A 27,030-nucleotide genomic window follows, 5' to 3' on the forward strand; every position below is an offset into this window, starting at 1 on the left:
CCCGACGCTCACAGGCCGTGCCGGATGTGCTAGGCTGGTCCGCCTTTGACACCTTGCAGGCACCTGCCCTTTGGGCTCAGCAGCCCACCTGCCCTAGGGGTACCGCACTTCCCGGGGGGCTGCGCGCGTGGGGAGCAGGAGCAGGCCACACCCAGGGCGAGTGAACTTAGAGAGGGTCCTCCATGGTCGCGCACAGCACACTGACTTGCACCAAGTGGCTTTTCCTGAGCCGTGCGTGGGATTCATTGTCCTCAAAACATGTCCCCCGGCCGGCAGGTGGCTGGTGGCTGAGGCGCTGGACTCCCCTGTGGCCAGCCGCGGCGTCCCCCACCTGGTGGCTTGCTTTCTCACTTTCTCACATGGTGAGCGCCTGTGCCTTATAGCAAATTAGAAAAAAGTAATAATAAAATTAAATAATTCTTAAAACTATATTCTAGAAGAGCAGCAGGAGGCTGGCCCACCACACATGACCGTCACATATTCACACTGGCACGTAATAGCTGTAACTGAACAGTACAGGGGTGTCAGCGTCGGAATGTGGCGCAGTCTTCAGATCGGTGTTCCTGTGACCCGCTTGCCTTTTGATTATTAGTGGTCTGTGTAGTGAAGGCTCGAACCGAGATGGGGCAGAGATTTATGAGCACTCAGGCACACTGCCTTTTAAAATGTGTGTAGATTCCGATTTAAAACTACCTGTGAAACCGCACGTGGATACACTGACCCTTCCTCCCTTTAAGGGGTGGGAGGCCTCTGTTGGTCCTTCTTGTGACCACTCACACTGTGGCCGCCCTTGTGGGCCCCACTGTAGTCCACTCAGTCAGAGCCGTTTTTTTAAAGCGAATTTTGCCATAGGATAGGCTTGCTGGAGAGACAGAGAGAGAGAGGAATCACCCCCCAGTAGGAGAGAGACAGAGACAGTGAGAAATCACCCTAGTGCAGATGGTTATGTGGCAATCCCTTTCTTCTCCATTATCCTCCTGGGGTCTTGGGCAGAGAAGCATCTGCCTGATCTTCAAGCCTCCAGGCCTGAGACTTGAACCGCAGTCACCCATGTGGGAGTCCAGAGAGGTAACCACTACACTATCTGTTGCCCCTCCCCCCCCAGCTTCCTTCTTTTAAAGATGTCAACTGGACTTGAGATCCAGCTAGGCTGTATTCACTGATACGGTCCAGGAACCGAGGTCTGGGTACTTAGGTTACAGGAGCTCGGTTTGCTCCTTACAGAGGTACAGTTCTGTCGTTAAACCTGTACAGGTCAATGAAATCCCGTAAGACCGGTTGAGTCAGAGTCTAGAGTTCCTTAACAGTCCCATGGGTTTGTTTTTACAGTGAGCTTGTTTGAACCAGAGTCCCACAGGAAGCCGCCCGGTGGGCTTGGCTGACCCATTTTACATCTTTTTCTCTCGCGTTTGCCCCAGTGATGTCTTTGGTTATGACATGCTCCTCTCCTCTCTGAGAGTCCTCTGCAGTAGGGGCTAGGGCCGGAACTGTGGAACCGTGGAAGCGGCCGCTAGCTGTGGTCACTTACGCTGGTTAAGCCAAGCGAGGAGAGTCCAGCTCCCCAGCTGCCGCAGCCACTCGTAGCCACATGCAGCCACACGTAGCCACACGTAGCTACACGCAGCCACATGCCCAGTGCTCCGCAGCCCCAGGGCATCTCCCGGCTGCTGTTCTCACACTGCAGATATAACCATTTCCATGTTGCAGAAAGTTCCTACTTAAAAAATGAAGTTTCCTAGAGGGCACATGTGCTCCCCAGGGAGGGGGAGAGGGAGAAAGCACCCCCATGGGCACGGTCCTGCGGCAGCCCCTTTTGCTCCATCTCTCCACTCCAGGATTTGGGGCATGCACGGGCACCGCTGAGTTCAGGACTTGGAGCCGTGGTTGCCATGTGGAATCTGGCTGCCTTAACCACCAGGCAGATGGAGGCTGCCCAGTAACCGCAGAAAGTTCTGTTGGACAGTACTGGCCTAGAAACGAGATACTGAACCTCGGGGTGCGCGGCAGCCCCTTTTGCTCCATCTCTCCACTCCAGGATTTGGGGCATGCACGGGCACCGCTGAGTTCAGGACTTGGAGCCGTGGTTGCCATGTGGAATCTGGCTGCCTTAACCACCAGGCAGATGGAGGCTGCCCAGTAACCGCAGAAAGTTCTGTTGGACAGTACTGGCCTAGAAACGAGATACTGAACCTCGGGGTGCGTGTGGGGCGAACAGTACTGGCCTAGAAACGAGATACTGAGCCTCGGGGTGCGTGTGGGGCGGGGTGGGGAGAAGGTAGTGCAGTGACCTTCCCGTTTCATCGCTGGGGAGGCAGTTAGTGTTTAAGATGTCTGCCCTTTTCGGTGTTAAGATTGAGCCCTAGAGCGGGTTTGGGTGTCAGTACGAATTCCCTAGAGCCTGTCGCCTAGTGGTGAAATGCTTTCACGAACTCCGGTTGTCAGTATCCAGGACTGCATCACAGGTTTCAGAGTGATCTTCTAGTTCTTCATTCCTGTAGTATTTATTCACTGGGAATCTTACCAGCTATTTGACTACCGTAAGACAATAGGTTGTCAGGGAAGTCACGTAGTCTGTTGTCCCGTGCAAAGATGCGTCTAGACTTTCCTGACCACCCAGTAGTTTGTACAGCAAAGGCAAATAAAATGCATAATTCTTTCCATTTTCAGACTACAGTAATGAGTTCATGGCCTAACAACCTCCAAAGGTAACTATGAGGGGTTTTGCCTTTAGAAAAAGTTATAGTAAAATGTACCGAATTAATATATTTAAACTGTTTTAATAAATTACAATCTCGTTCTTTTTTGGCACTCATATTTTTCTATCTTTGGCCTATGAGAACTCCTTTAATTGCCTCCTATTCCGTTTGATCTGACCCGTAGTTTTGGTAATTTCCTTATTCTCTGGTGGAACGTGATCCTGACTCACTTTTGCATTTCTGGCCTCCAAAGAGCCCTGGTTCTCTTGAGTGGGAGGGATGGTACTTATAGAGACCACAGAGTAGCAGAGATGTTCTTGCTATTAACTTGCTCCCTGGTATTAGGACTTAGGGAGTTTGGAAATACATTTATTATTTTTTTTAATTGTCAAAGGGCACATGCAGTTGCCAGAAAAGGGGACAGAGAGCAGTAGTGCATGGTAACCACAGTCTCTCCTCTTCTTCATCCTGTAGGGATTTGCGGCATGTGTGTACCCAGAGTGCTTTCAAGCTGCCGGGGCTGGGATTTGAACTGTGGTCATGCTTTTAATTTTCAGCTAACATGATAAAGTAGAAAGGGTAACTAAGTGTAGCTTTAATTTGTATTTCTCTCACTATTATTTTTTTAAAGATTTTTTTAAAAGAATTATTTTTATTTAACTTTATTTATTATTATTATCATTATTATTTTCCAGTTTGATCCGAGAGAGACAGAGAGAGAGAGAGGAAGGGAGGAAGCAAGCCATCAGGTCCGAGACTTGAACCATGGTCGGCCATGTGGGAGTCCAGTGCCTTTAACCACCATGCCACTTGCCAGACCCTCTGATGCATTTTCTAAGGCTGCTGTCACCCTATGAACGTACTGCATGCAGGACAATTCTATTTTATCTATGGGAATGTCTAAAATGTGAACCTTAAATAATAATCTACTTCCAAAATTAAACTTGTTTATTATTGCTAGTTTTACAATTGTTCCCAAAGCTAGTAAATTTGTATTCTGATACTTAGGGTTTAGAGGGAAATCCTATTATTTGATCTAACATGGGCCAGCTTGGACATAGCCATTACGCTAACTGTTGGTCCCCTCCTTTTTTAAGATTTTTTGCCATAGGGTGTGTGTACTTGCCAGAGAGACAGAGACAGAGAGATACAGAATGTGAGAAATCGCCACCCAGAAGGAATGGCCATACTGCAATTGCTTCTTTGTCCATTCTCCTCTCAGGATTTTGGGTACACATGTCCGGTGTGAATTTTAAGCCACTAGGTCCGAACCGCAAACCCAAGCCGACTTCGTGGGAGTCCAGCAATGTAACCATTACACCATCTGCTGGTCCCCATATTTCTCCTCGTGTGAGTGAGGCTGAGCGTCTTTCCATAGGTGAAGGTCGTTTGCATCTCTCATTCTGTAAGCTGCTTGTTCTAATTTCTTGCACTTTTTAAAAAATTTGCCAGAGAATGTTTGTGCTGGCCAGAGAGAAAGCATCTTCTCGTGAGGGATGGGCATGCCACAGTCCTTTTCCTTCACCTTCCCATCCCCTCAGGATTTAGGGGTACCCACGCCTGACCACTGGGGCCGGGATTCAGACAGCGTTCAGCCGCGTGGGATCCAGCCCATGCACGGTTCTGTTCCTTGCCCAATGGGTGGGCTCATTTCGACTCACTTCTGCAGGTTCCTTTTTTCTCCTCTGATATACATATATATTTTTTTGGGAGGTTTTTGCTATAGGGTGCGTGCGCTCGCCAGAAAGACAGAGACAGAGAGATAGAAAGCAAGAAATCACCCCCCAGGGCGGATGGCCACGCCGCAGTCCCCTCCTCCATTCTCCTCTCGGGATCTTGGGCACACAGGCACACGCGCCTGGCATGAGTTTTAAGCCGCCGGGTCCAGGACTTGAACTGCGGTCGGCTACATGGGAGTCCAGCGACATAGCCATTACACTAACTGCTGGTCCCTCTCCTCTGATTTTTTTATAAGCATGCTATATATTTGGGCATTTAACCTTCAAATACTATTGTCATTTGTCTTTCAATTTATGGCATTTTCAGTAAAATTTTATTTTTACGTGCTTTCATTTCTGTTTTTACTGTTCTTCCTGGATTTTGAGTCATAAAGAGAAGTGGTTAGGGCCAACCCTGTAGCCGAGAGGTTAAAGGAGCCAGATCCCTCCCACATTGCCAACCATAGTTCAAGCCGTGGCCCTGGAGGCTTGAGAAACCCGCTGGGCATATGTGCAGGTGTGCCCCAAATCCTGGCAGGCTGGAGAAATGGGGAAGGGATTGCGGCATGACCGTGCTCCACTGGGGGGCGCCTTTCCTTCTGCTTGCTGTGGGGAATGCCTCTGCCCTGCTGCAATTCATTTTCTTTTGTAATCTTTATTTTGAAAGGTTTCTGTAATGCCGTGTATTCCGATTTTTATTTTCCCCTTAAGTTTAGATAGGAGCCTTTCTGGGAAATGGTCAATATATTGATTATTCCTTGGAACAGCTGCAGTTGACCAACTATGGATATCCGATAGGGCCATAGCCCTGTGTAATTGCCGGGTCACCAAGGCAGGTCAGGAGGAGCGTGTCACGACCTGCTTCAGACCTGCAGGTTAAGCATATCCCTTCATAGCTCTGTCTGGGCCCCACGTTGTGAGTAATTTGACCTTGGGCATATTTGATATTTTTTCTGATCTATAAGATAAAGATTAGAGGCCTAAGTACTCCTCACTTCTGAAGTTCGTGGATTTCAAAGATTTCACCTGTTCTCAAACATTTGCATTCTTTTTACTCACATGTACTGTGTGTTTTCCCTGCTTCTCAGATTTGATGAGAAGCCTGTGTTTAACTATCAAATTCTGATCTCACTGACTTAAAACTGGCCTCATTCCGAAAGAGTCAGAGTTAATGAGTTCTCTCTGTTGTTGCGGGCTCCACCTGCAGCAAGACTAACACCGCACCCGGGAAAGCGGCCCGGTTCGGTCCACTCCATGACACTGCCTGCCCGTGGCCACATGCAGCAGATTATCAGACAGTATACCTACACTCTCTTTGTGCTCTGAGAGCATGTCTTACCTTTGCGTAGTTGTCACATGGCACAGTACAGGGTGGGCTAGGAGAGGGGTCAGTGATGGCGCTGTGAGAAAACCTGACCGAAGTCCACAGAAAATCGAAGCCCTTGGTACTGACCTGATCCTGAGGAGTGAGAACTGAGGGGCCTTTGGTGGCCACTCAGGCAGATGGTGAAGAGCCACGTTACACACTGTCCACAGAGAACCTGCTAGTCCCCTCACCCCGCCCTTTTCTAACCCTTAGACCATTGTTTGATTTCTGAAATGGCAATTTTCCTTACGTAGTGTTTCATTGTTTTGCTACTGCCACCTGGTGGCCATGGTGGTGGTGTCATACTCTTGTTGCGGACACTGTAAAACCAGATGCCCTGATAGAAACCTCTGCCACATTTGTGTGTACGTACCGGGTCGTTGGAAAAGTCATGACACATTTTTGCATAGGAACACAGAAATATCCATGACTTTCCCGACGATCCAGTGGTTGAATACTCCGTGTTAGTACCTTTTGAAATAGACACGAGTGATGCAGTGGCTGTATTTTCCAGTCTCCGCCTCCTGTCTCTCCAGAGCACACTGTGCACGCCGGTGTCTTTACACTTGTTACACCAGGGGAATATTTTTGGTTAATATTTCTTTTAGAGGTTTTTGCCTTAGGGCATGTGTGTTCACTGGACAGAGACAGTGACAATGAGAAGGAAAGTGAGAAATCACCCCCCACGGGGGATGGCTGAGCCGCAATCCCTGCTCCGTTCCCCTCCCAGGATCTTGGGTGCGTGCACATGCACCTGGTGTGACAGGTCCTGAACTGCCGTCGGCCGTGTGGGAGTCCAGCCAGGTACCTGCTATGCCATCTGCTAGTCCCAGTTTATTTACTTATTTTCTTCTGTTCTCAACCGTACTCTAAATGACTTGAAAAAGGAGTATATGTATATATAGTGAATGGCAATCTATTTTTCTCAATATATATTTCTCACTGTATAAACACACACAAATATATATAAATATATATATATATGCACACATATATAAACACATACACATATATACACACACGTGTTTGACATGGCCTTTTGAAGGAATATATACATACTATATGTATATGTATATATATATAAATATAAACATATTCACACATACATGTACAGATATGTATATGTTAGTACAAAGAATCTGCCTCTTTGAACAACGTAATTTGAGATGAAACAGTAGGACAAAGGGGTAGAAACTCCACCCTGTAGTTTTTGGTTTTATCTAAAGGTTTAAAGAAAAAGAGCAGTTTCTCGGGAGTGAAAATGCTTCGACATTTTGGAGGTTTGTGATAAGAGGTGACAGACTGACAGCACATCCTGCTCATGGGCAGTGTTCCACTGAAGGGCCTTTTTTCCATCCTCACTCTCCCTCTCTTTCTTCACGCGTGTCTCTCTTATGGCATTCCATTCTGCCGCCCTTCCCTCGCACTGCTAGATCCTTCTCTGAGTCCAGCTAAAACCAGTTTGCCTAGGGCAGTAGGTAAAAGAGGGAGGGCAGCTGAGGTAAGTTTAGCCAGAAGCATGCCCTGTTGAGATGCTATATGAAACATTACTTTTTTTTTTTAAAGACAAATAAAAAGAAATGCTTTACTGGGCATAGTGTGGCAGAGATGAATAAAACTGGTTTTCTGCCCCGAAGGGGCAGAAGTCTCGTAAGGAAAAATGGTGTGTAAAAAGCCCCACTCTCAAGCGGCCTGTACCTTCAGTGGAACAGCCTGTTAAGGACCAGGGGTGACGAGTGCAGAGGAGAGGGCCTTTCAGGGGAGGAGGTCGTGGGAAATGCCACGTGGGTGAGTAGGACCTCCTGTGAGGCCAGCGAGTTCAACTGCAGTGCAGTTCTTACCTTTATAAATCTCCGAAGGGAAAATAATACGCGTTTCCTCTGACATGTAAGACCTCAGTTTCTCTCTGTCATTTAGTAAGGGAGTTGTCAGGGTTGCTGTGCTAGAAAAACCCCCATGACCACTTCGGACCACCTGTAAGACCACCTTACATTAGGAACTAGACGTATCAATAGAATGCTGAGGTATTTGACATTTATATGGGGAGCGTTTTGACAGTAATTCAGATAGCTTTATTTTCCTATGAAATGTATTTGGTCCTAATATTTCTTGAAATATCCTTCAGCCGTTTCTAGACACATCTTAAGTACTGCATTTTTAAAATTGTTATTTGTCCGCCTTTATTCACATTTTTCAGTTGTAAGGTGGGTTGTTAGAACTTAAAAAAAAATGAGTTTTCTCGTGAGTGTGATTTTTATTTTGTTATTTTTTACTTTTCAGTTGCCAAAGCAAAGGAGATTTGGCGATGGAGGCTTTGTTGGAAGGAATGCAAAATCGGGGGCATGATGGGTAAGTTTGCTTCTCTCTGCAGTTTACAAAGCAGATCCAGATTGTGCTTCTGATCGTATTGTGCTTTGGGCTCAGAAGCAAAAGTATGATCCAGACAGCATGTGTGTTCGCCTCCTGCAGCGGCGTGACGCTCGGTGCTTGCCTTCCTCCCGCCTTGAGCTTTCCACTCCTGCAGCGTGGAAGTGGAAGTGGAGGTTCAGAGGTTCTGTGACTCTCAGAACCTTACTGGTTACAGCTCCCCCTGGCCGTTCCTGAAAATGTTCCTTACTACATCTATGTCCACCTTCATTTCCACTTCTGGAGTTTCCTGAAACTTATAAGGATACCAGTAAGTTTACAGCGATAAGGGAGGTTACAGTAAGTTTCTACCAATAAGGTGAGAAAAAATAGCTCAAATAGCTCTGGCTCAAGGACGGATTTCTGGAAGTAATTTTTTTTTTGAGAAGTTTTTTCGCTATAGGGCGTGTGCGCTCGCCAGACAGACAGAGACAGAGAGACAGAAAGCAAGAAATCACCCCCCTGGGGGATGGTCACGCTGCAATCCCTTCTCCATTCTCCTCTCAGGATCCTGGGCACGCACGCATGCACACGCCCCTGGCGTGAGTTTTAAGCCACCGGGTCCGGGACGCGAACCGCGGTCGACTACGTGCAGCCATTATGCTAACTGCTGGTTCCCTGGAAGTAATTCTTAAAATTGTATCAGTATTTTTATATGATAGCCTGGTAGCTTCCAAGCCTTTTTATTTCGATAGGTGAGAGTCTGACTGACAGGTTTGTCTGCATTCTCCCTGGAAGTGTCCCTAAAATACCACAAAAGCACTGGCCGTTAGTTGAGGAAGTTTCATCCACAGGCCAGGCTTAAGATGTGCGTCTTTCGATCAGATGACTTGGGCTTTACGTTGGCCGGTAGAAGTATACAAAATGTTATGTGGAGCAAGAATAATCTCAAAAGGAGCACTAAAAGCAGGGGTAGTGACGTGCACCTGTGATCCCACTGACGTGGGAGGCTGAGGCTGCAGGGTTGTGAGTTTGAGACCAGCCTGGGCAAAATAGTGAGACCCTGTCTCTTAAAAAGTAAAGTAAAATAAATAAGATAAAATAAAAACAGAAGTTTAGAAACTCTGTGTTTTGCTTCTCGTAATTTATTAACATTTTCTACCTTAGGTAGGTTTACATCTACTATACTTTTACACATGAAAGAGTTTTAAAAAACCCACTTGGTCATGTGTTCTGTGCTCTTCATGATCTGATTTTATTTATAGGGGTTTTCTGACATCCTGTGAAGCAGAGCTACAGGAGCTCATGAAGCAGATTGATATAATGGTGGCTCATAAGAAATCCGAGTGGGAAGGGCAGACGCATGCTCTGGAGACTTGTCTGGATATCCGCGAGCAGGAACTCAAGACTCTCAGGAGTCAGTTGGACATGAAGCACAAAGAGGTGAAGCAGTTGGTTCTTAATATTTGACCTTGCCTTTTAATTTTTTTTTTTTGAGAGGTTTTTGCTATAGGGCGCGTACGCTCGCCAGACAGACAGAGAAAGACAGAGAGACAGAAAGTGAGAAATCACCCCCAGGGGGGATGGCCACGCCGCAATCCCTTCTCCTCCATTCTCCTCTCAGGATCTTGGGCACACACACACACGTGCCTGGCATGAGGTTAAGCCACCGGGTCCGGGATGTGAACCGTGGTCGACTATGTGGGAGTCCAGCAACATAGCCATTACGCTAACTGCTGGTCCCAATCTTGCCTTTTTTATTAGACATGTTTCCCAAACATTTATGAAGAAAGCATTGTGTATCAAGTTAGTTTCATAATTATTATTATTTTTTAAAAAAGAATTATTTTATTTAACTTTATTTACTTACTTAATTTGAACAGAGGGGGACAGAGTGAGAGAGAGAGAGAGAAAGTGAGAAAGCAAGCCTCCAGGTCCAGGACTTGAACCATGGTTGGCCACGTGGGAGTCTAGTGCCCCTAACCACCATGCCACTCGCTGGTCCCAATAATTATTTTTAAATCATAATTCTGATGGGTTCTTCTTAGAAAAAAATTAATTGTGCAAATGTAAAATATTAATATTTATTTCAAAGAGTACATTATCTTGGTCTATGATAGTAAGTTCTTCAAGAAAATGTAAGAGTACATGATCTCTTTATAACCCTTCTATGTTCATATTAACATTCACTAAGTTTTATGAAAGCGTTTTTGGCCCCATAGTACAGCTGGTTTAAAAAAAACCAAATATATACTGTGGAATACTACTCAGCTATAGAAACAATGAGACCCAGGCATTTGATAGAAAATGGGTGAATATGGAAGATTTGCTGCTAAGCGAGGCAGCCAGACTGTGAAAAGAGGCATTGCATGGCCCACTCAGTTTATACCAAATGTCTGCACTCTCCGGCAGCAACGGAAAGACTGGAAGGCATAAAAGCATGGAGAGCAACTGTGGATGCTAGAGACAGAGTGGGAGCCGGGTGGAAATGGGGGAGGCTGAGAGGGAGGGAATTAAGGGGAAAAGAAAGAAAACATTCAAGGGACACAAAAATGGAAAATTATGGGAACCAGCAGTTAGCGTAATGGCTATGTCGCTGGACTCCCACATAGTCGACCGCGGTTCGAGTCCAGGACCCAGTGGCTTAAAACTCAACGCCGGGCACGTGTGCGTGTGTGCCCAAGATCCCGAGAGGAGAATGGAGGAGAAGGGATTGCGGTGTGACCATCCCCCCTGGGGGGTGATTTCTTGGTTTCTGTCTCTATGTCTCTGTCTGGCGAGCGCATGCGCCCTATAGCAAAAAACCTCTCCAAAAAAAAAAGGAAAATTATCTGTTGTTGATAATGTCTATGATAATACCTTTAACACAGGGAGGGGGAAAGGAGGGCTGCAGGTGGCATAGTGGGTGGGGCTCTGGGCTCCCACGGTTCAAGTCGGCTTGTTTTATCATTTTCTCTTTCTCTCTGTCTCCTTCTGACCAAATTAAAAAATAATAATAAATAAAAGAAATAGTTAAAACATCTTTAACTGGACTAATATACAGTGTATTTATGCTGGGAAAACTCGTTTTGTATGCTGTAATGATATACAGTGATTAAATGTATAAAAAATAATAAAGTATATAAAAGCTATATATAAAACCCAATTTCAACAATTCACCTCTTTTGGTGAGGTTTAAAACCAAAATAAAATTAAGAAACCCTAAATTGTATTACGGTTATTGAAAATGAGGAGAAAAGAAAAGAGGAAATGAAACTTACTTGCAATTCTACCGTTCATTGATACTGATAATTTGAGGGAAAAGTTTAGTAACATTTGATTTATCATTCATAATTTAGCTGCATAGTAGGAGGAAGTTCAGTGAACATTGAAAGGGAAGCAGAAAGTTTTTACAAGCACGTGAGTTGCCTCTAAATCGCTGGTGTGAACGTCAACCTCAGAAGCACTGGACGAGATGAGATCGGGCGAGTTCAGGGTGGTATGGCCGTATGGTAGAGACGAAAGACTGGAAAACATGAAAGTGTTAAAAATTGTAATGGACACTAGAGACAAAGTGGAAAGATAGGGTGAGAGGGGAAGATAGGAAAGTTGGGGGGAAATGGAGAGGTAAGACACTCGTGGGACACAGATAAGGTTTATTATCTGTTGACGGGGTTATGTGTGGTCATCTCAATTGGGCTGGACTGAGGTGTATATCATGCTGGGTGAAGTCTCTTCACAATCTAAATGACGTATAGCGATTTAATGTATGATTAATAAAATAAATAAATAATAAAGAAGGAAGTAAATAAATAAAAGTTAAATAAAATAACTTAAAGAAAAAAAAATCATGGGATATACTCCCATGTTTTTACATTCTTTTCAACATTTTTTGTTTTTTTAAAGATTTTCATAGTTTTTTGTAAAGATCTTTGACTTCCTTAGTTAGGTTTATCCCTAGGTATCTTAGACATTTTATGGCTATGGTGCAAGGGATTCCTTTCTTCAGCTCTACTTCATTCAACTTGTTGTTCATATGGAGAAATGCTATAGATTTTTGGATGTTAATCGTGTATCCTGCCCTTTACTGTATTCATTTGTTACTTCAAGCAGTTTTTTCATGGAAATCTTTGGGTCTCCTACGTATACCATCATGTCATCTGTGAATAAAGATATTTTCGACTCTTAAAAAAAAAAAAGAAAGGAAGCAGCAGCATTGGACGAGCTGCGGGGAAACACTGGTCCCCGCTCACGCTCCGGAGGCCTTTCCTGCCAGCAGGATGGGCACTCATCGAAGCTGTCATCAGCTTATTCAACTACATTTCTGTGAGTGGTACAGAAGCGTGGTTGGTAACAGTAAGAGTAGCTCAGAAAGGCTTCACGGAACAAGGAAAGAGCTAGATTTAAAAAAAAAATGATTTCATGCTTATCAGGAGACTCTCAGTGGTTAGCTATGTGTGTCAAAGCAGTACCCAAATACCAGCCATACTGGAATGTTTCCTGTGAATGCCATTTGTTAACTGGAATTCATTTTGAAATTTGGGTAGGGCTTTGAGAATGTATTCTGAAATCAGACCTTATGTAAAGAGAGAGAAGACAATGAAAAAGTATACTGATGATAATTATGTTTGAATTTTTAAAAGAAATCATAATTTAGGGAGGGTCAGAGCTCCTTTTCTGGTAAGCTATATTACCAATTTTTAAAAAAGAATTATTTATTTAATTTCATTTATTCATTCATTTATTTTAATTTGACCAGAAAGAAACACACACACACAGAAAGAGAGAGAGAGAGAGAGAAAGTGAGAAAGCAAGCCACCAGGTCTGGGACTTGAACTGTGGCCGGCCATGTGGGAGTGTCCAGCGCCTTAGCCATCACATCACCTGCTGGTCCCCATAAAATCTCTTTATTTCTTCTAAGACAAAACAGTGTTTTCCAGGTACTAAGTTAGAGTGATAGTTAAGAAAGCCTCGCTATATACAGATATTTAGGTTGTTTTGTTAGAAACTCATTAAAGAAATTGCCGTGTTTGTGATTATGAGACTCTTCAGTCACTCTCACGTTAAGTTTGAACATGCTCTTTTGGCCTAGTTTTGAAGTCAAGGGTATTGCTACCGTTATTTATTGCCTTGAAGACAAATTAAGAGGTTGAATGGGTAGGTTCCATAGTAAGGAGTTGAAGATTACCCATTTGGCCTGGGGACGTATAAGAAATTTGGAATTGCAGCTCTCTGGTGAGCTTGCTGCTTCATTGATCGGGCTGCTGAGAGTTGATTACGTTTCTGGAAGTAGTGCCCTTTTACCAAGCACTCGTAAGGACAGCCTATTATAGCATTTGTGAAATCATATTGCATTAAAATACTTCTTTTGGGCCATTCCCTGACCTGGAGGTTAAGGTGGCTGGATCTCACATGGTTAACCACGTGATTAAAGTCTTGGACCTGGCAGGTTGAAAAACATCCCAGGTGCTGTGCCTATGTGCCCAAAATCCTGAAAGGAAGGCGAAATGGAGAAGGGATTGAACTGGTGTGATCATGTTCCATTGCGAGTGCTTTCTCACTTTCTCTCTGTTTCTCTCTGGCAAATGCATGTGCCTTATGAAAAAAAAAAAAGTTTATGTCTTGCTTTAGAAAATAGGGCTTTTAAGTTTTTACTCATTTGAAAGGTATAAGCCTCAAATGACAGGTCCACAGCAAGATGAATGTAGATCAGTGTAACGAGCCCCCACTGGGAAAGCTTTGCACTGAGCGGCGTTTGCTGTGTGTGTCAGGCTCCTCACCCGGGCGGGACTGCTGTGTGGGCAGCCCCAGCCGCAGGTTAGGGCCAGAGCAGCGCTGTGGACAGCTCACTGTGCACGTCCATGCTTGGTGTGTTGTCGTGATTACAGGTTTGGGGCTCCGTTGGTTTTAATGGATGTTCCGCTGCTGTTACCTTGCCACTCCCCATAGAGCAGGCTGAATTAACTAAATGAATGGGAAACGTAGAGTTCTGGCTCTGCCTTTTTCAGTTTAATGGCCTCGGACTAATAATCTAACCTTCTGATCCTGTTTCATCATGTGAAACTAGGATATAATCCCTGTGTCCCAGTATTGCTGTGAAGATTGAGCTATTTTGTAAGAAACCACTTTGAGGGAACCAGCAGTTGGCGTAATGGCTATGTTGCTGGACTCCCACGTAGTCGACCGCGGTTCGCGTGCTGGACCCGGTGGCTTAGAACTCACGCCGGGCACTTGTGCGTGTGTGCCCAAGATCCCGAGAGGAGAATGGAGGAGGAGGGATTGTGGCGTGGCCATTCCCCCTGGGGGGTGATTTCTTGCATTCTGTCTCTCTGTCTCTCTCGCAAGCGCACGCGCCCTATAGCAAAAACCTCTCCCCCCCCAAAAAAAAGAAAAGAAACCACTTTGAAAAGTATACATGTTTGAAATGATTAGTTACTTCAGTTCTTTTTCCTGTCACCATACTGATGGTTTCAAACCTTGACTTTCATTTCTCTACCATGTCACTCCCTCAGTCTCGGCATTTATTTTTTCTTTCAGAAACTTAAATATTATTGTGTGTACATTGTGAATCAGACACTGCTACATAAATAAATCTTTATTTCACATTTAATATATATATTTGTTACATACAGGAAATACAGAGAAAAAAAGTTCTATGAAATTCATAAGAAAGAACAGTAATCTTCTATCTCACCCCGTTGAACCTAAGGTTCCTGCCTTGAGGCAGTAATGCCAGTATCTTTCACTCTTAATTTTGGTGTTTTCCCCAGGTTGCTGTGTAGTATCTTACACTGCTGCTGCTTTTTCTTTTTCTTTTTTCCAGTTTGCAGAGGGTGTGCACGCCAGCTCGAGTGAAACAGAGAGCCAGAGGGAGAGAGAGGGAGAGCGAGAAACAGCCCTTCTCCATTTCTTCCTCTTGGAGTTCCGAGTGTTCGTACACGCGCACCTGGCGTATTTTTTCAACTTGCTGGTTGTGGGACCCTAACTTACTGTGTGGTCAGCCATGTGGGATCCAGCTCCCTTAACCACCATGTCACTGGCTGGCCCTATACTGCTAATTTTTTTAAAAAGAGTTTTGCTATCGGATTCTCACTTTCTCTTTCTCTCTCTTCCTCACTCTGTCCCTCCCTGGTCAAATAAATAAACAAACAAACAAACAAACAAAGTTAAATAAAATAATTCTTTAAAGAAAAAGATTTTTGCTATAGGGCACACGCACTTACAGGAGAGAGACAGAAAGAGAAGGAAAGTGAGAAATCACCCTCCCCAGAAGGGATGGCCACACCGAAGTCTTTTCTCTGTTCTCTCAGGATTTAGGGCACGTACACTCACACCTGGTGTGATTTTCAAGCCACTGGGTCCAGGACTCGATCTATTGTCAGCTATGTGGGAATCCAGTGGTTTAACTACCATGCCACCTGGCCCTATACTGCTATTCCTGAATTTTTAGTTTAAGCTATTTCTCTGATGACTTGCTACTACAGATAATGAGAGTCCTGCTCTGTGCAAATAATTTATATCTCCTTCTCCTGCCAGGAGTGTGCATCTTAATTTTTTGTTAGATTAGTATTCAGTATTTACTTAATTAAGGTGGGTAACTATTTACAGCTAAGTCAGAAGAACTATAATCTTCTTGTAGTGTTTTGAAATTTTTCTTAGGAATTAATAATTGTCTCATTTTTATTTGCTTTTTAAAAACATATATACCATCGATTCTTCCCAGACTCTCTGACACAGTGAACTCTCGTCTCAGTGCGTTTAGATACATCAGGTGATTTATCTATTTCTTTTCTTTTTCCTTCTCTGAAGACATCTTTCCAGGATCTTGCCAGTCTCAAGTATGGATTGATTACTTCTGAGGCTGGTTGGATAGCTGCCATCTTCCTTCACCATTATTCTGAAGATCTTCTTTGTATTCTCTTTCAACTTCTTTATAAGTTTACTTTTCTATCTTGGTAGCACATACTTTCGAAATCTCATGTTCTGAAATCACGTTCTTTCAAGCCTGAGTAAAAGTTTGATTGGCTCTAGAATTATGCTTCAGGAGTACATCTCTCTCAGGCTGTCTGTAGTTAAATGTGGTAAGGGTAGATTACATAATTTGTGCCAGTCTACCCACTGAACACAAAGCCAGGTAAATTAGATTGTTTTTTAGTTTTTGCTGTAGGGTGCTTGTGCTTGCCACAGACAGAGACAGAAAGAGAAGGGGTAAGAGAAAAAGTTAGAAATACCCACCTGGGGATGGCCACACTATAGTGCCTCCTCCTGTATTCTCTTCTTGGGACTTTGGGCACGCTCACACATGCTCCTGGTGTGGTTTCTGAAGCCGCCAGGTCCAGGACCCAGATCGTGCAGCCGCCTATGTGGCCCCCAGTGTCTTAGTGCCACTCCCCCTCCCACCCTTAACCCCTTATTCTTACAGGAATTTTCCTTCTAGGTTTTTCCAAAAATTAGTATTCTGTCTTGTGACTGCAATTCCTCTTTCCTATTCCCCATTTTTCCTCTGTCTCCTCACTTACCAGTAGATGAAGTCCTTACTGGTTATTAAGGGAATCCCTGCTGGTTTCTACGGAGATAGGGCAATGCATGAAACAGTGTGATTGGCATCCAGTCGTTGACAGTGGATTAGGATGACTCGCTTCCTCTGGTTGGCGAACTGTTTCTCACATTGGCTAACTGGTAAAGCCGGTAATCGCCCATTGTCTTTCTGTCTGATGTTACTATTCTGCACTCTGATTTATAGAAATTATTCTTGAAGCCTTTTTTTTTTTTGTATTCTTTGTTTCCAAAGTTCTTAAAACTTAATATCTCTTAATTTTTTCATGAGCTTTTTTTTTTTTTTTTTTTTTTAATGAAAATGATTGGAGAGAATAAATTAGAGCAAGTTTTCCTCCAAACCTAGAAATTCTGGAGCAGATGTTTGCCTTCCGATTTTTGGCAGTGTTATGGATTATTAAATGACTAGATATTTGACTTCCTGAGATATTCCCGTATATGTGCACGTTTAAGAATTAGGAGTTTGCAAATAAGTACAAAGGCTATTTCCTACGCTTACGTTTCCGGGATGTTGTTTCAGTGTAATAATGAGAAATGCCACCTCCCATCTGCTTTTAGGTTGGAATGTTGCATCAGCAGTTAGAAGAACATGAGAAAATCAAGCAAGAGATGGCCATGGAGTATAAGCAGGAGCTAAAGAAACTACAGGAGGAAGTGAGATTCGCGCTCTGTTGCTTTAACATCGCTAACGTATAGTTAATGAGAGCCATTTTCAACTTCGTATAGTGGGAAATGCATATTCTGTGGGAGGTGCTTTTTCTGTTCTTTAATTCAGACAGAGATACTGTTTCATTACATGTTTGATACTATCTATTGATAGAATGGGGATCCCACAGCATGTCTCTGGGCTGGATACCTGAAAGAAATATTGCTGTTTTCATGTAACAGTACTAAATATTGATACCAAAAAATACTTAATTTAATTTTTGACTTAAATCAATTACTTAATTTTAAATAATGGAGATTACAAGGATTTAAGAAGCATTTCAGGATAAATAAGAAAAGTAAAAAATTCTATGCAATTTTATTGTTCAGATTTGGGAAAAAAAAAAAAAAAACCAACTTGCTTTTGGTTTAGTTCCCAAGTACTCCTCTCCTGCTTACTGAATATCAGTGTCCCACGAGAGCATGGCTTGAGAACCACGGGCCTAGAGGAAAGAAAAGGAGGTTTTCTTATTAAAAGAAATGTTTTTTTAATGCTTTTACTGTGAGGGTGAGTGATGGGGTGCCTAAGTACATGACTTTTATGATAAAAGTCAAAGTTTTACTGAAAAAGCATTTTTCAGCCTATTTTTTCTTTGATTTAATGTGTTGCTTTACTTGTATTGTTTTTCCATATGGAATTTTGTAGTTTTGTATTTTAGTTCGTAGGCCTAACATGCGGTCTCTCAATCTGTTGTCTCTAGTTAACACTGCTTTTGCTTTTCTTATGCCAATTTAGCCCACCACTGTGTACACATTCTTACATTTTAAATAGAAATAACTGTCTCTACAGTTAGGCAGACTGAAGAGAAGCTATGAGAAGCTGCAGAAAAAGCAAATAAGGGAATTCAGAGGAAATACCAGAAATCACAGGGAGGATCGGTCTGAAATCGAGAGGTTAACCGGAAAAATAGAGGTATGTTTGTGGTAATAATTTGCTCATAGTGCTTGCCAGCCTTCGTGTAGGAAAATGCTATTTCTAACGGTGCTGTTTCCTGACAGCAATTTTCCGCTGTCTCCAGGACTGCCACTGAGCTATTTCGAAGGTGATCCCTGTGCATCCTATCATCATCTGGTTCCCTGTGGGTAATGGGGTTACTAGCTATCAGTAATTCTCCACAGGGCAGTACCTTCCTCAGAGGGCATTTGAAAGTGTGTGGAGACATTGTTTCCGTTGTCAAAATGTATTTGAAACTGGTGTACAGGGGACGGGGACCAGATAGTAAACCTGCCTGGGACTGTTACACCTGGAGGATTATGGTACCTACAACGCCAGTCTCTCCCCACTGAGAGTACTGAGCACCAGTTCCGTCTAGTCCTTCATGGACAGTGCCCTCGTCTTACCTGTCATCATATCTCCAGCACCTAAGAGCGTGGGCTTGGTCAATACTGACAGCCCATGGCTTTTTTTGTACAGAATACTCTGCATATCAGATTGCTTATCTTCAGTTCTCATTTAAATATAGTAAGCCATGCGCCTCCCTCTTTCCCGATTGTTTTTTTCAGTCAGACCGAATAATTGCAGATTATTATATATGTTGATTTTTCTAGAGGACTTACAGGAGTGTGATGGGCCGGCCTTACCCAGAGGAAGGAGCAGTGCGAGGCGGTCGCTCTCTGCACTCCCCTTCTGTAGCTTAGCGGTTAGCCCTTTGGTGCACATAAAAGTCACCCAGGATGCTGTTTAGACGCTCAGAGATTCTGCTGCAGGCACGGGGCCTCGGCATCTGCATTTCTTTAGCTCCCATAAGTGATTCTAATTTGAGAAACATTGTTCAACATCTTCGTATGATTATTTACACTTTTATACTGTGGGAAGCCTATCATCTGCAAATACCAATATATTATTTGTTGATAGAATTGTAATTTCAGTATTCAATATTCTTTCATATCTCAGTATTTTTTATGTTTTCAGTTTTTGCAATAGGGCAGACAGAGATAGAGAGAGAGAAATGGAAAGTGAGAAATCACCCCCAGAGGGGATGGCCACACTGCAGTCCTTTCCCCTCTAGTCTCCACTTGGGATTTTGGTGCTTGCTCAGCATGATTTTCTTTTCTTTTCTTTTTTTTTTTTTTTTTTTTTTTTTTTTTTTGGGGTGTTTTTTTTTTTTTTTTTTTTTTTTTTGCTATAGGGCTGTGCACTCGCCAGAGAGACAGAGACAAAGAGACAGTGAGAAATCATCCCCCAGGGGGATGGCCATGCTGCAGTCCCCTCTCCTTCCTTCTCCATGCATGCACATGCTCCCAGTGTGAGTTTTAACTCTCAGCATGACTTTCAAGCCACCAAGTCTGGGGGTCGAACTGTGTAGCCAGCCACATGGGATCTAGCACCTCAACCTCCATGTTACCTGCTGGCTCCACACTCAGTGTTTGCACATTTGATGAGGTTAGAATTGGAGTACTACATAGATACTGCTTCCATTCCAACCTTCTTAAGTGATTCCTTCTTTCTTTCTTTCTTTCCTTTTTTTTTGAGAGGTTTTTGCTATAGGGTGCATATGCTCGCCAGAACAGAAAGACAGAGAGAGACAGAGAGACAGAAAGTGAGAAGTCAGCCCCCAGAGGGGATGGCCATGCTGCAATCCCTTCTCCTCCATTCTCCTCTCGAGATTTTGGGCACACACGTACATGTGCCCATTGTGAGTTTAAGCCACTAGGTCTGGTATTCGAAATGCGGTCAATAACGTGGGAGTCCAGCGACATAGCCGTTACTCCAACTGCCAGTCCCTTTTTTTTTTTTAACCCAAACCCCCTTTGTCCTTCTTGCTCTTCATTGCCATTTCCTGATCATTGTCTTTTCTTCCTACTTGAAAACCCCATTGTTGATTTTCATGTCATCAGCCCTATACCTTCAACCAATGTACATAGGATCAAAGCAGTCACTTCTTTTTTTTTTTGGAGAGGCTTTGCTACAGGGCACGTGTACTCACCAGACAGACAGAGAGACAGAAAGTGAGGAATCAACCCCTGGGGGGATGGCCACGCCGCAATCCCTTCTCCTCCATTCTCTGCTCGGGATCTTGGGCACGCACACACATGCGCCTGGCGTGAGTTTTAAGCCACTGGGTCTGGGACGCGAACCGCAGTCGACTACATGGGAGTCCAGCGACATAGCCATTATGCTAACTGCTGGTCCCCAAAGCAGTCACTTCTAATCTTTGGGTGACTCCCCTGCCTCACAGATTTCAACTCACAGTACACTGTCTCTCGCTCCAGCATTACTCCTCATAACCCTGAAAGATTTCAGTATTCACAGGTAAGGCCTTTGAGCTCCTTGGCATTCTTTCCTCCATAGATATTTTGATGCCTTCCCTGTCTTATCCATTTATTCCTATTGCTATTCCTTTGGTCTTGTCATCACCAATATTTGCAACCGCTCTAGAACCTCATTTTTAAACATATCCCTGATTTCATCCCTATCTTTTCAGCTCACTCCCTCTAATCCTTTGACTCTTGACAGTCATGAATAATCCCTTCAGGTTATGGAATTCCGCCACCTCCTCACTACTCCATGTCTCCCTGTGTCCCCACCTGCCAGTCCTTATCCGGCTGCGTTCCTCATCTGTGCTCCTCTCGCTTCATCATCTTTGCTTGGAAAATCCATAATGCTTGTTAAGTCCACTTTTCTCTGCATTCTCTTCCTGCTATGGGTGACTGAAAATGGTTGGAGAAAAACATGACCTTGCTGGCTGGTCTCATTTTAAATTCATGGTCACTAACCTCAAATGGTAACCAAAATCATGCTGTATTTCTTCTCATTCTCCCACTTTCCACGATGATGGTTTCATACTTGCTCTTGTCTTCAAACTTGCAAACTTCTCTCCACATCCTCACCTGGGCTGTTACCTTCTTTTCTGTTCATGGACTTCCAGCACTGCGTCCGTGCCATGCGCCCTGCCTTTCCTCCTGAGGGGCTATTCCTGTCCTCATCCTTCCCCACCCAAGACCGGGCTCTAGGATTGGCTTCTTTTTCTGCATCCTCCTTCCTAGATATTTTCTTCTAGCATTGCAATATCGTCTCTTGTATCAGCCTCTAGCCTAGTGGTTAAGGGAGCTGGATTCCACATGACTGACTATGGTTTGAATTCCAGCCCCAGTGATTTGAAAAATGTACTGGGCAGGTGTGTGTGTGTGTGTGTGTGTGTGTGTGTGTGTGCACGTGCGCGCATGTGCGCGCCTAAACTTCTGACAGGATGAAGAAATGGAGAGGAAGGGATTGCGGGGTGACTGTGGCCCATTGGGGGTGCTTTCTCCCTCTCTCTGTGGTTAGTGCATGTGCCTTCTGGCAACTAGAAACAATGCAAAAAGGAATAAAGTATCCTCTCCTCACCCCTCTCTTCCTCTACTTCCCAGTTTTTCTACTTCATGCACCTAAAATGACCTCCAGTTCCTTTCCTCCCATTTTTCTTGCATGCACTCAGTTGTGTCCTCTCACACCCCGAATCACTTCCATGGTCACGGTCACCTGCACATTCCTAACGCCTCTGACCAGTCTTTATCTTCCTCATCCTCTCTGCAGCATCAGACTCAGCCGGTCTCTTCCTCCGCCTTGAAACACTGTCTTAACTTGGTTGTGAGAAAAACCGTATTTTCCTGGTTTAACCCTATTTTAGTAACGCCCCTTTCTCAGCCTCCCTGTTCCTTAGCTTTTTAACACTGGGTTCCCTAGACATCATTGAATGTCTTCCCCACCAGCCTCTTTCTATTTTTTTCTGTGTATGCTCACTTCTCTGGTAACCTTATTCAATCTTATAGCTTTACCACTGTGTATGTGTTGACATTTCCCAAATTTGTATATCTAGCTATGACTTCTCTTTCACTACAGAGTAACTTTCAACTGCCCGTTTTATATCTTAAACTGTGTTAAATTTCACAGGTCCAAAATAAAGGTCTTGCCTTTTTCTTCCCCCTCTCCAGCACCAGTTCCTGTATAAGTTGAAGGCAACTCCATTCCCCTAAATCCTCAGAATCTTCTTTGACTTCTCTTTTCTCAGCAAGACAGCCAGAATGATTCCATCGTAAGTTGAATCATGTCACTGCCTGTAAACAAGTACCAGTAGCTTCTCTTCAAAGCCTACGCTATCCTCAAGCCCCGCACGGCCTCACTCCTCGCTAACTCTCCCACACTGTCTGCTCCCGCCGGCCCTTCGGCTCATTTCCTTCCAGCCGCAGCAGCCCCCTCGCTTACCCTCACTCATCAGGGTACGCCGCTTCAAGGCTGTCCCACCTGCTCAGGACAGTACACCTTCACCCCATCTCCGTAGGTGTGAAATGCTTACTCCATCTGCCAGTCGCTCTTAAAAACTGCCGTCGCCTACTCTGAGCCTTCCACGTTCTGTTCAGTGAGGGCGTGCTGTCTATTGCCTTCCCACTGGCAGAGTTAGGCCTTGGTTTGTTCTCTTGAATATTGGACCCTGGCACCTAAAGCAGTACCAGGCACTTACAGCAGAATGACTGAGCGAGTGCACAAGCAGATATCGGAAACCTGCATGGTAATTATCCTAAGGATCCTGAGACTTCTGGAGCTGAAGGTCCTGGAGAATAGGGACTGGAAGGCCGAGTTCCCTTCTCCTTTGATTTGCCCCTTTTCATAAACACTAGGCTTGGTTTTTGACCACACAATTGGATGTATTAATTTTGAACTGTTTGGCTTTGGGTTAAAATACCGTAAAATTTAGTACTAATTTCACTTGTTACTCAGGTGTTCGCGCTTCCTCTGTTGAGGTAATAAAAATGTGGATGTCACAGGATATTACGTCACCTGAATCTGCGGTTTCTGAGTTATACCTATTGAGAAGTAGGAATTAGGCTACCAAGGGACTTTAAAATTTTAGTTGAATCTCTTCACTTTCTGGGTCTGGATATAAAAAATTTGGATTAACAAGATTTATTTGTTTTTGAAATTTTAGTTATCTTAGAATCAGTTTGCTAAACAAAAAGAAAAATCACTCAAAAATTCTAACGACCCTTAGGTGGCAGCAAATCTACAAAATCGCCCCGAACACAGTGCAGCGCCTCTGCGATTGGCACTCTCCACCGTTAGGGTTAGGGTTAGGGTTAGGGTTAGGGTTAGGGTTAGGGAGACAGCTGCCCCGGGCGCGGAGTAACAGCGTCTGCTGTGGAAAAGGGGCGAGTGTACCCAGGGAGCCAGCCGGGAGCGGGCACAGCTAGCAGAAGCCCTGAGAAACTAAGGACCTAACTGCCTCCTTAGGAGTTCCGTCAGAAGTCGCTGGACTGGGAGAAGCAGCGCCTTGTCTATCAGCAGCAGGTGTCTTCCCTGGAGGCGCAGAGGAAGGCCCTGGCCGAGCAGTCGGAGATCATCCAGGTAGGCTGAGCCCTTGGGAGATGGGGTGAATCCGGAGGCCGCACTCCGCCGCCCAGCCTCGGGGCCTCTGCTGGCCCTGCCCTGCACACCGAGCTGCCCTCGGTGGTGTCCAGACCTGCGGGTCCCGCCCTGCTGCCCGCGCGTGCCCGCCCCACGCCCTCCGTCCACACTGGGCCCTCGTGCCCCGCGCTCTGGGCCGCATCTCAGGCTCGCGCCGTGGTCCTCTCCTGGTCCTTCCACCTCCTCGCTCGCTCTCGCTGTCTCGCCCTTGGTCTCTGGCACGGGGTCTCCTGGCCTTACTGCGTCCCGGATCTCTGCGGGGCTGAGCCTGCCTGAGCCGCACTGGGGGCGCGACTGCGGAGAGAGGGGTCTGCACCCGCGCACGCGGCAGCCGGAGCAGCACTGCGCGGCCTCGCACCCCTTCCGTAGGCCCCGAGGAAACCTGTGCAAAACCGGAGCACAGACGCCTGTTTTAGGGGTGTGTCTCCTTAGAGCAGATTGAGCTCACTTCTATTAAATGAAAATCAGGAGCACAGATGTAGCGGGCCGAGTGTTCGTGACCGTGCAAGTGCACGCTGATGTCCCAGCGCTTCTTCCAGACGCGTTTCTGTGATGCACTCACATCCTGACAGTCCATGGAAACGGGCAGGTTTCGGCTTTGCAGAATAAGGGGGACTGGAGGGATTTTTACTTTGAATAACCTGTACTTACTTGCTGCTCTAAGTTCCAGTAATTTACCGCTGGTTTAACAACCTAGCCCTGGTTCCTCTGACTAGGTCGTTCAAGCACATTGTTCTGTACATGAGAAACTGAAAGGCAGCTCTCTTGTGTGTCCTGGTACCACAGGGCATGTCTTTTCAATAGATAGCACACGACACCACACTAGGAGAACGTAACTCCACCACACGCAAAGCGACAGGACACACCACAGCGCAGGGATGATTTTACTTACTCCGAACACCGCTGTGGGAGTGCAGTAAAGTGCAGATTTGTAAAGGAGACGTCATCCCGAGAGGCTGCAGGTGCTTCCTGGAGTGCGTATAACCGAGCGTGGGAATGAGGTGGACGGAGAAAGGGGTCCCCTGTGTTGGAGAATGGGTCCAAGTGTGCTGTCATTTACACAGGGAGGCTGCTAAGTGAGAAGTTGCTGTATTGGCTTCTTGTTCGTCCCCCTGAAATGCCAGCTGTCTGACAAACGAACAAGAATGGCTCACCTTGAGGGACTGTGCTCGGAGTGCAGGAGGCCCACAGCAGCCCCCAGGAAGAGAGGGGTTTTCTAGGCTGCAGCGAGGTGTGCAGCCAGGACCAGCCGGTGAAGCTGTGTCTAGACCAGTGCTTCTTGACATGACTGCTAAAGCAGTAGACAGACTTGATAGTGGGCTGTGCATTGTGCATAGGGAACTGGAACCCGAACGGTTGATCGTGGTTCAAATCCTAGCCCTGGTAGTTTGGGAAACGTGTTGGGTGTGTACACATGAGAGCCTCAAACCCTGACAAGGTGGAGAACTGGAGGAGGAAGGACGTGGCATGCCGCGTTCTAGTGGGAGTGCTTGCTCTTTCTCTGTCTGGCAAGGGCATGCACCTTCTGACAATTAAAACAAATTTTAATTCCTATAAGATATGATTATATTCTAATCGTAGCCTTCAGATTAGTAGAAAGGAACAGACTGAGCCTTAATTTTTTACTAATTTTTTTTTTCTACAGGTTGCGTGAGCTTGATAGAGACAGAGAGAAAATGAGAAAGCACCCCTGGGTGTGTGGGGGGGCATGGCCGTGCTGCATTCCCTTCTCTCTTTGGTCCTCAGGACTTTGGGCATGCATACACATGTGCCCAGCGTGTTTTTTAAGCTACTGGGTCCAGCACTCGAACTGGATAATCAACTATGCGGGATCCAGCCCCTTCACCACCACACCACTGCTGGCCTGGTGGCTATTAATTATTTAGCCATGGAGTGTGCTTATTAATGATCGCAGCTCCTTTTTTTCCCCCAAAATACTGCTATACTTATCTGTATGAGTAAAACTGAACTGTTAATAAAAATGAGATTTTTATTTCCCCTAATTCAGTTAAGAATTAGAATAAGGCTTTAAAGACTGAACATTTGTATTTGAATTGTTCTTCTGATAGTTTTTAAGCTAAGATAGTCTAATTGTCTCACCCAAATATTATCTATAAATGTATTACTTAGACTGTCCCCACAGCCTGGTGGTTAAAGGAACCAGAGCTCATGTGGTTAACTGCAGTTTGAAAAATATGCCGGGCGTGGGCGCGTGTGCATGCATGCCCCAGATCTCAGCAGGATGGGGAAGGGAGAAGGGATTGTGGCGTGACCGTACAGGAGGCAGGGGGGGCGGGGGTAGGGGGTGGTTCTTCCTCCTCTCTCTGTTTCTCTCTGGTGATTGTATGCACCTTCTGGCAATGAAAAGAAAAACATGTTTCTTTTTCTCCCTTAGCAAATGAAGCAAACTAAGTTTTCTTTAGTATGTACTGGTGATTTCAAAATGATCATCATTAAAAAAAATTTAAATAAGCTTCTGTAGACCCATTACCTAGCATTAATAGTCATCATTATTTTGCAAATCTTTTTTTGCATGTGGCAAAAAAAATACATAGCAGGGTTTGGTGCCTTCCCTTAAATGTGCAGTGCAAGTGATGTCGACTGTATGCACACTGCCGTACGACAGGTCTCGCCCTTTCACCCTGGAAAACGGAAATGCTATCTTTCCTTTTTATTTTCGGATGGAATATATTACAAAGCAAATCCCAGCCAGTAAAGACTTTAAAAAACAAAGACTGAAATAGTAACAGAATTAATAACAACTTTTTAGTAGAGCTTGATATGCAGGCTGTTTAAATTTCCCCAGTTGTCTTTAACAAGCGTTAAAGCTGGATGTAAAGCTTACGGCCAGATGTTTGAATCAGAAGGCAGCCAGGGTTGCTGCGTCACGTGTGCATGATAATTGTTGTAGATGTTTGTTTTGAACTGTAAGAGTTTTTATATGGAGAACTGAAATTAAATTTTAGTAGATTTTGTAAGGAGTGGCTGAGTATTGTTCAGAGGGCGGAGTCTAGTTTATAGGTTTTATAAGACATTTGTTTTATTGACTGATTAAAATTTTAGTTGGAGAATGTAATTTTAATTTAAATTTTTTTAGTTAGGCTTTTTGATTATTTAATTAAGGGCAGAGTTTAGTTGGGAAGATGCCTAACTAGAGAGTAATAGGAGTATAAGAAGGCAGGAAGGGAGGAGGCAGTTAGGAGTTTTAGTTTAATTTGTCTTACTTATTTTTTGAGGTTTTTTTTTTTTTTTTTTTTTTTTTTGTATAGGGTGCGGGGCCCC

General features: G+C 44.7%; 1 protein-coding gene across 5 annotated transcripts in view; it reads left to right on the forward strand.

Moving 5' to 3' along the window:
• Window positions 1–27,030, forward strand: part of CEP63 (centrosomal protein 63) — a 69,923-nt gene that overhangs the window by 638 nt on the left and 42,255 nt on the right. For 3 of the 5 annotated variants that reach the window (XM_006150850.3, XM_006150853.3, XM_006150852.3), the window contains exons 1-6: window positions 2,590–2,705; window positions 8,061–8,129; window positions 9,392–9,569; window positions 17,220–17,315; window positions 18,157–18,279; window positions 23,575–23,688. In XM_006150850.3, coding sequence (XP_006150912.2) covers window positions 2,590–2,705; window positions 8,061–8,129; window positions 9,392–9,569; window positions 17,220–17,315; window positions 18,157–18,279; window positions 23,575–23,688 — 696 coding nt within the window. Of the gene's footprint in view, window positions 1–2,589; window positions 2,706–8,060; window positions 8,130–9,391; window positions 9,570–17,219; window positions 17,316–18,156; window positions 18,280–23,574; window positions 23,689–27,030 lie in introns of those variants that run through there. The other 2 variants (XM_006150851.3, XM_027772803.1) reach the window with 1 other exon arrangement.

Source organism: Tupaia chinensis, unplaced genomic scaffold (genome assembly GCF_000334495.1).
Source record: "Tupaia chinensis unplaced genomic scaffold, TupChi_1.0 Scaffold000302_1, whole genome shotgun sequence".
Taxonomy (NCBI): domain Eukaryota; kingdom Metazoa; phylum Chordata; class Mammalia; order Scandentia; family Tupaiidae; genus Tupaia; species Tupaia belangeri.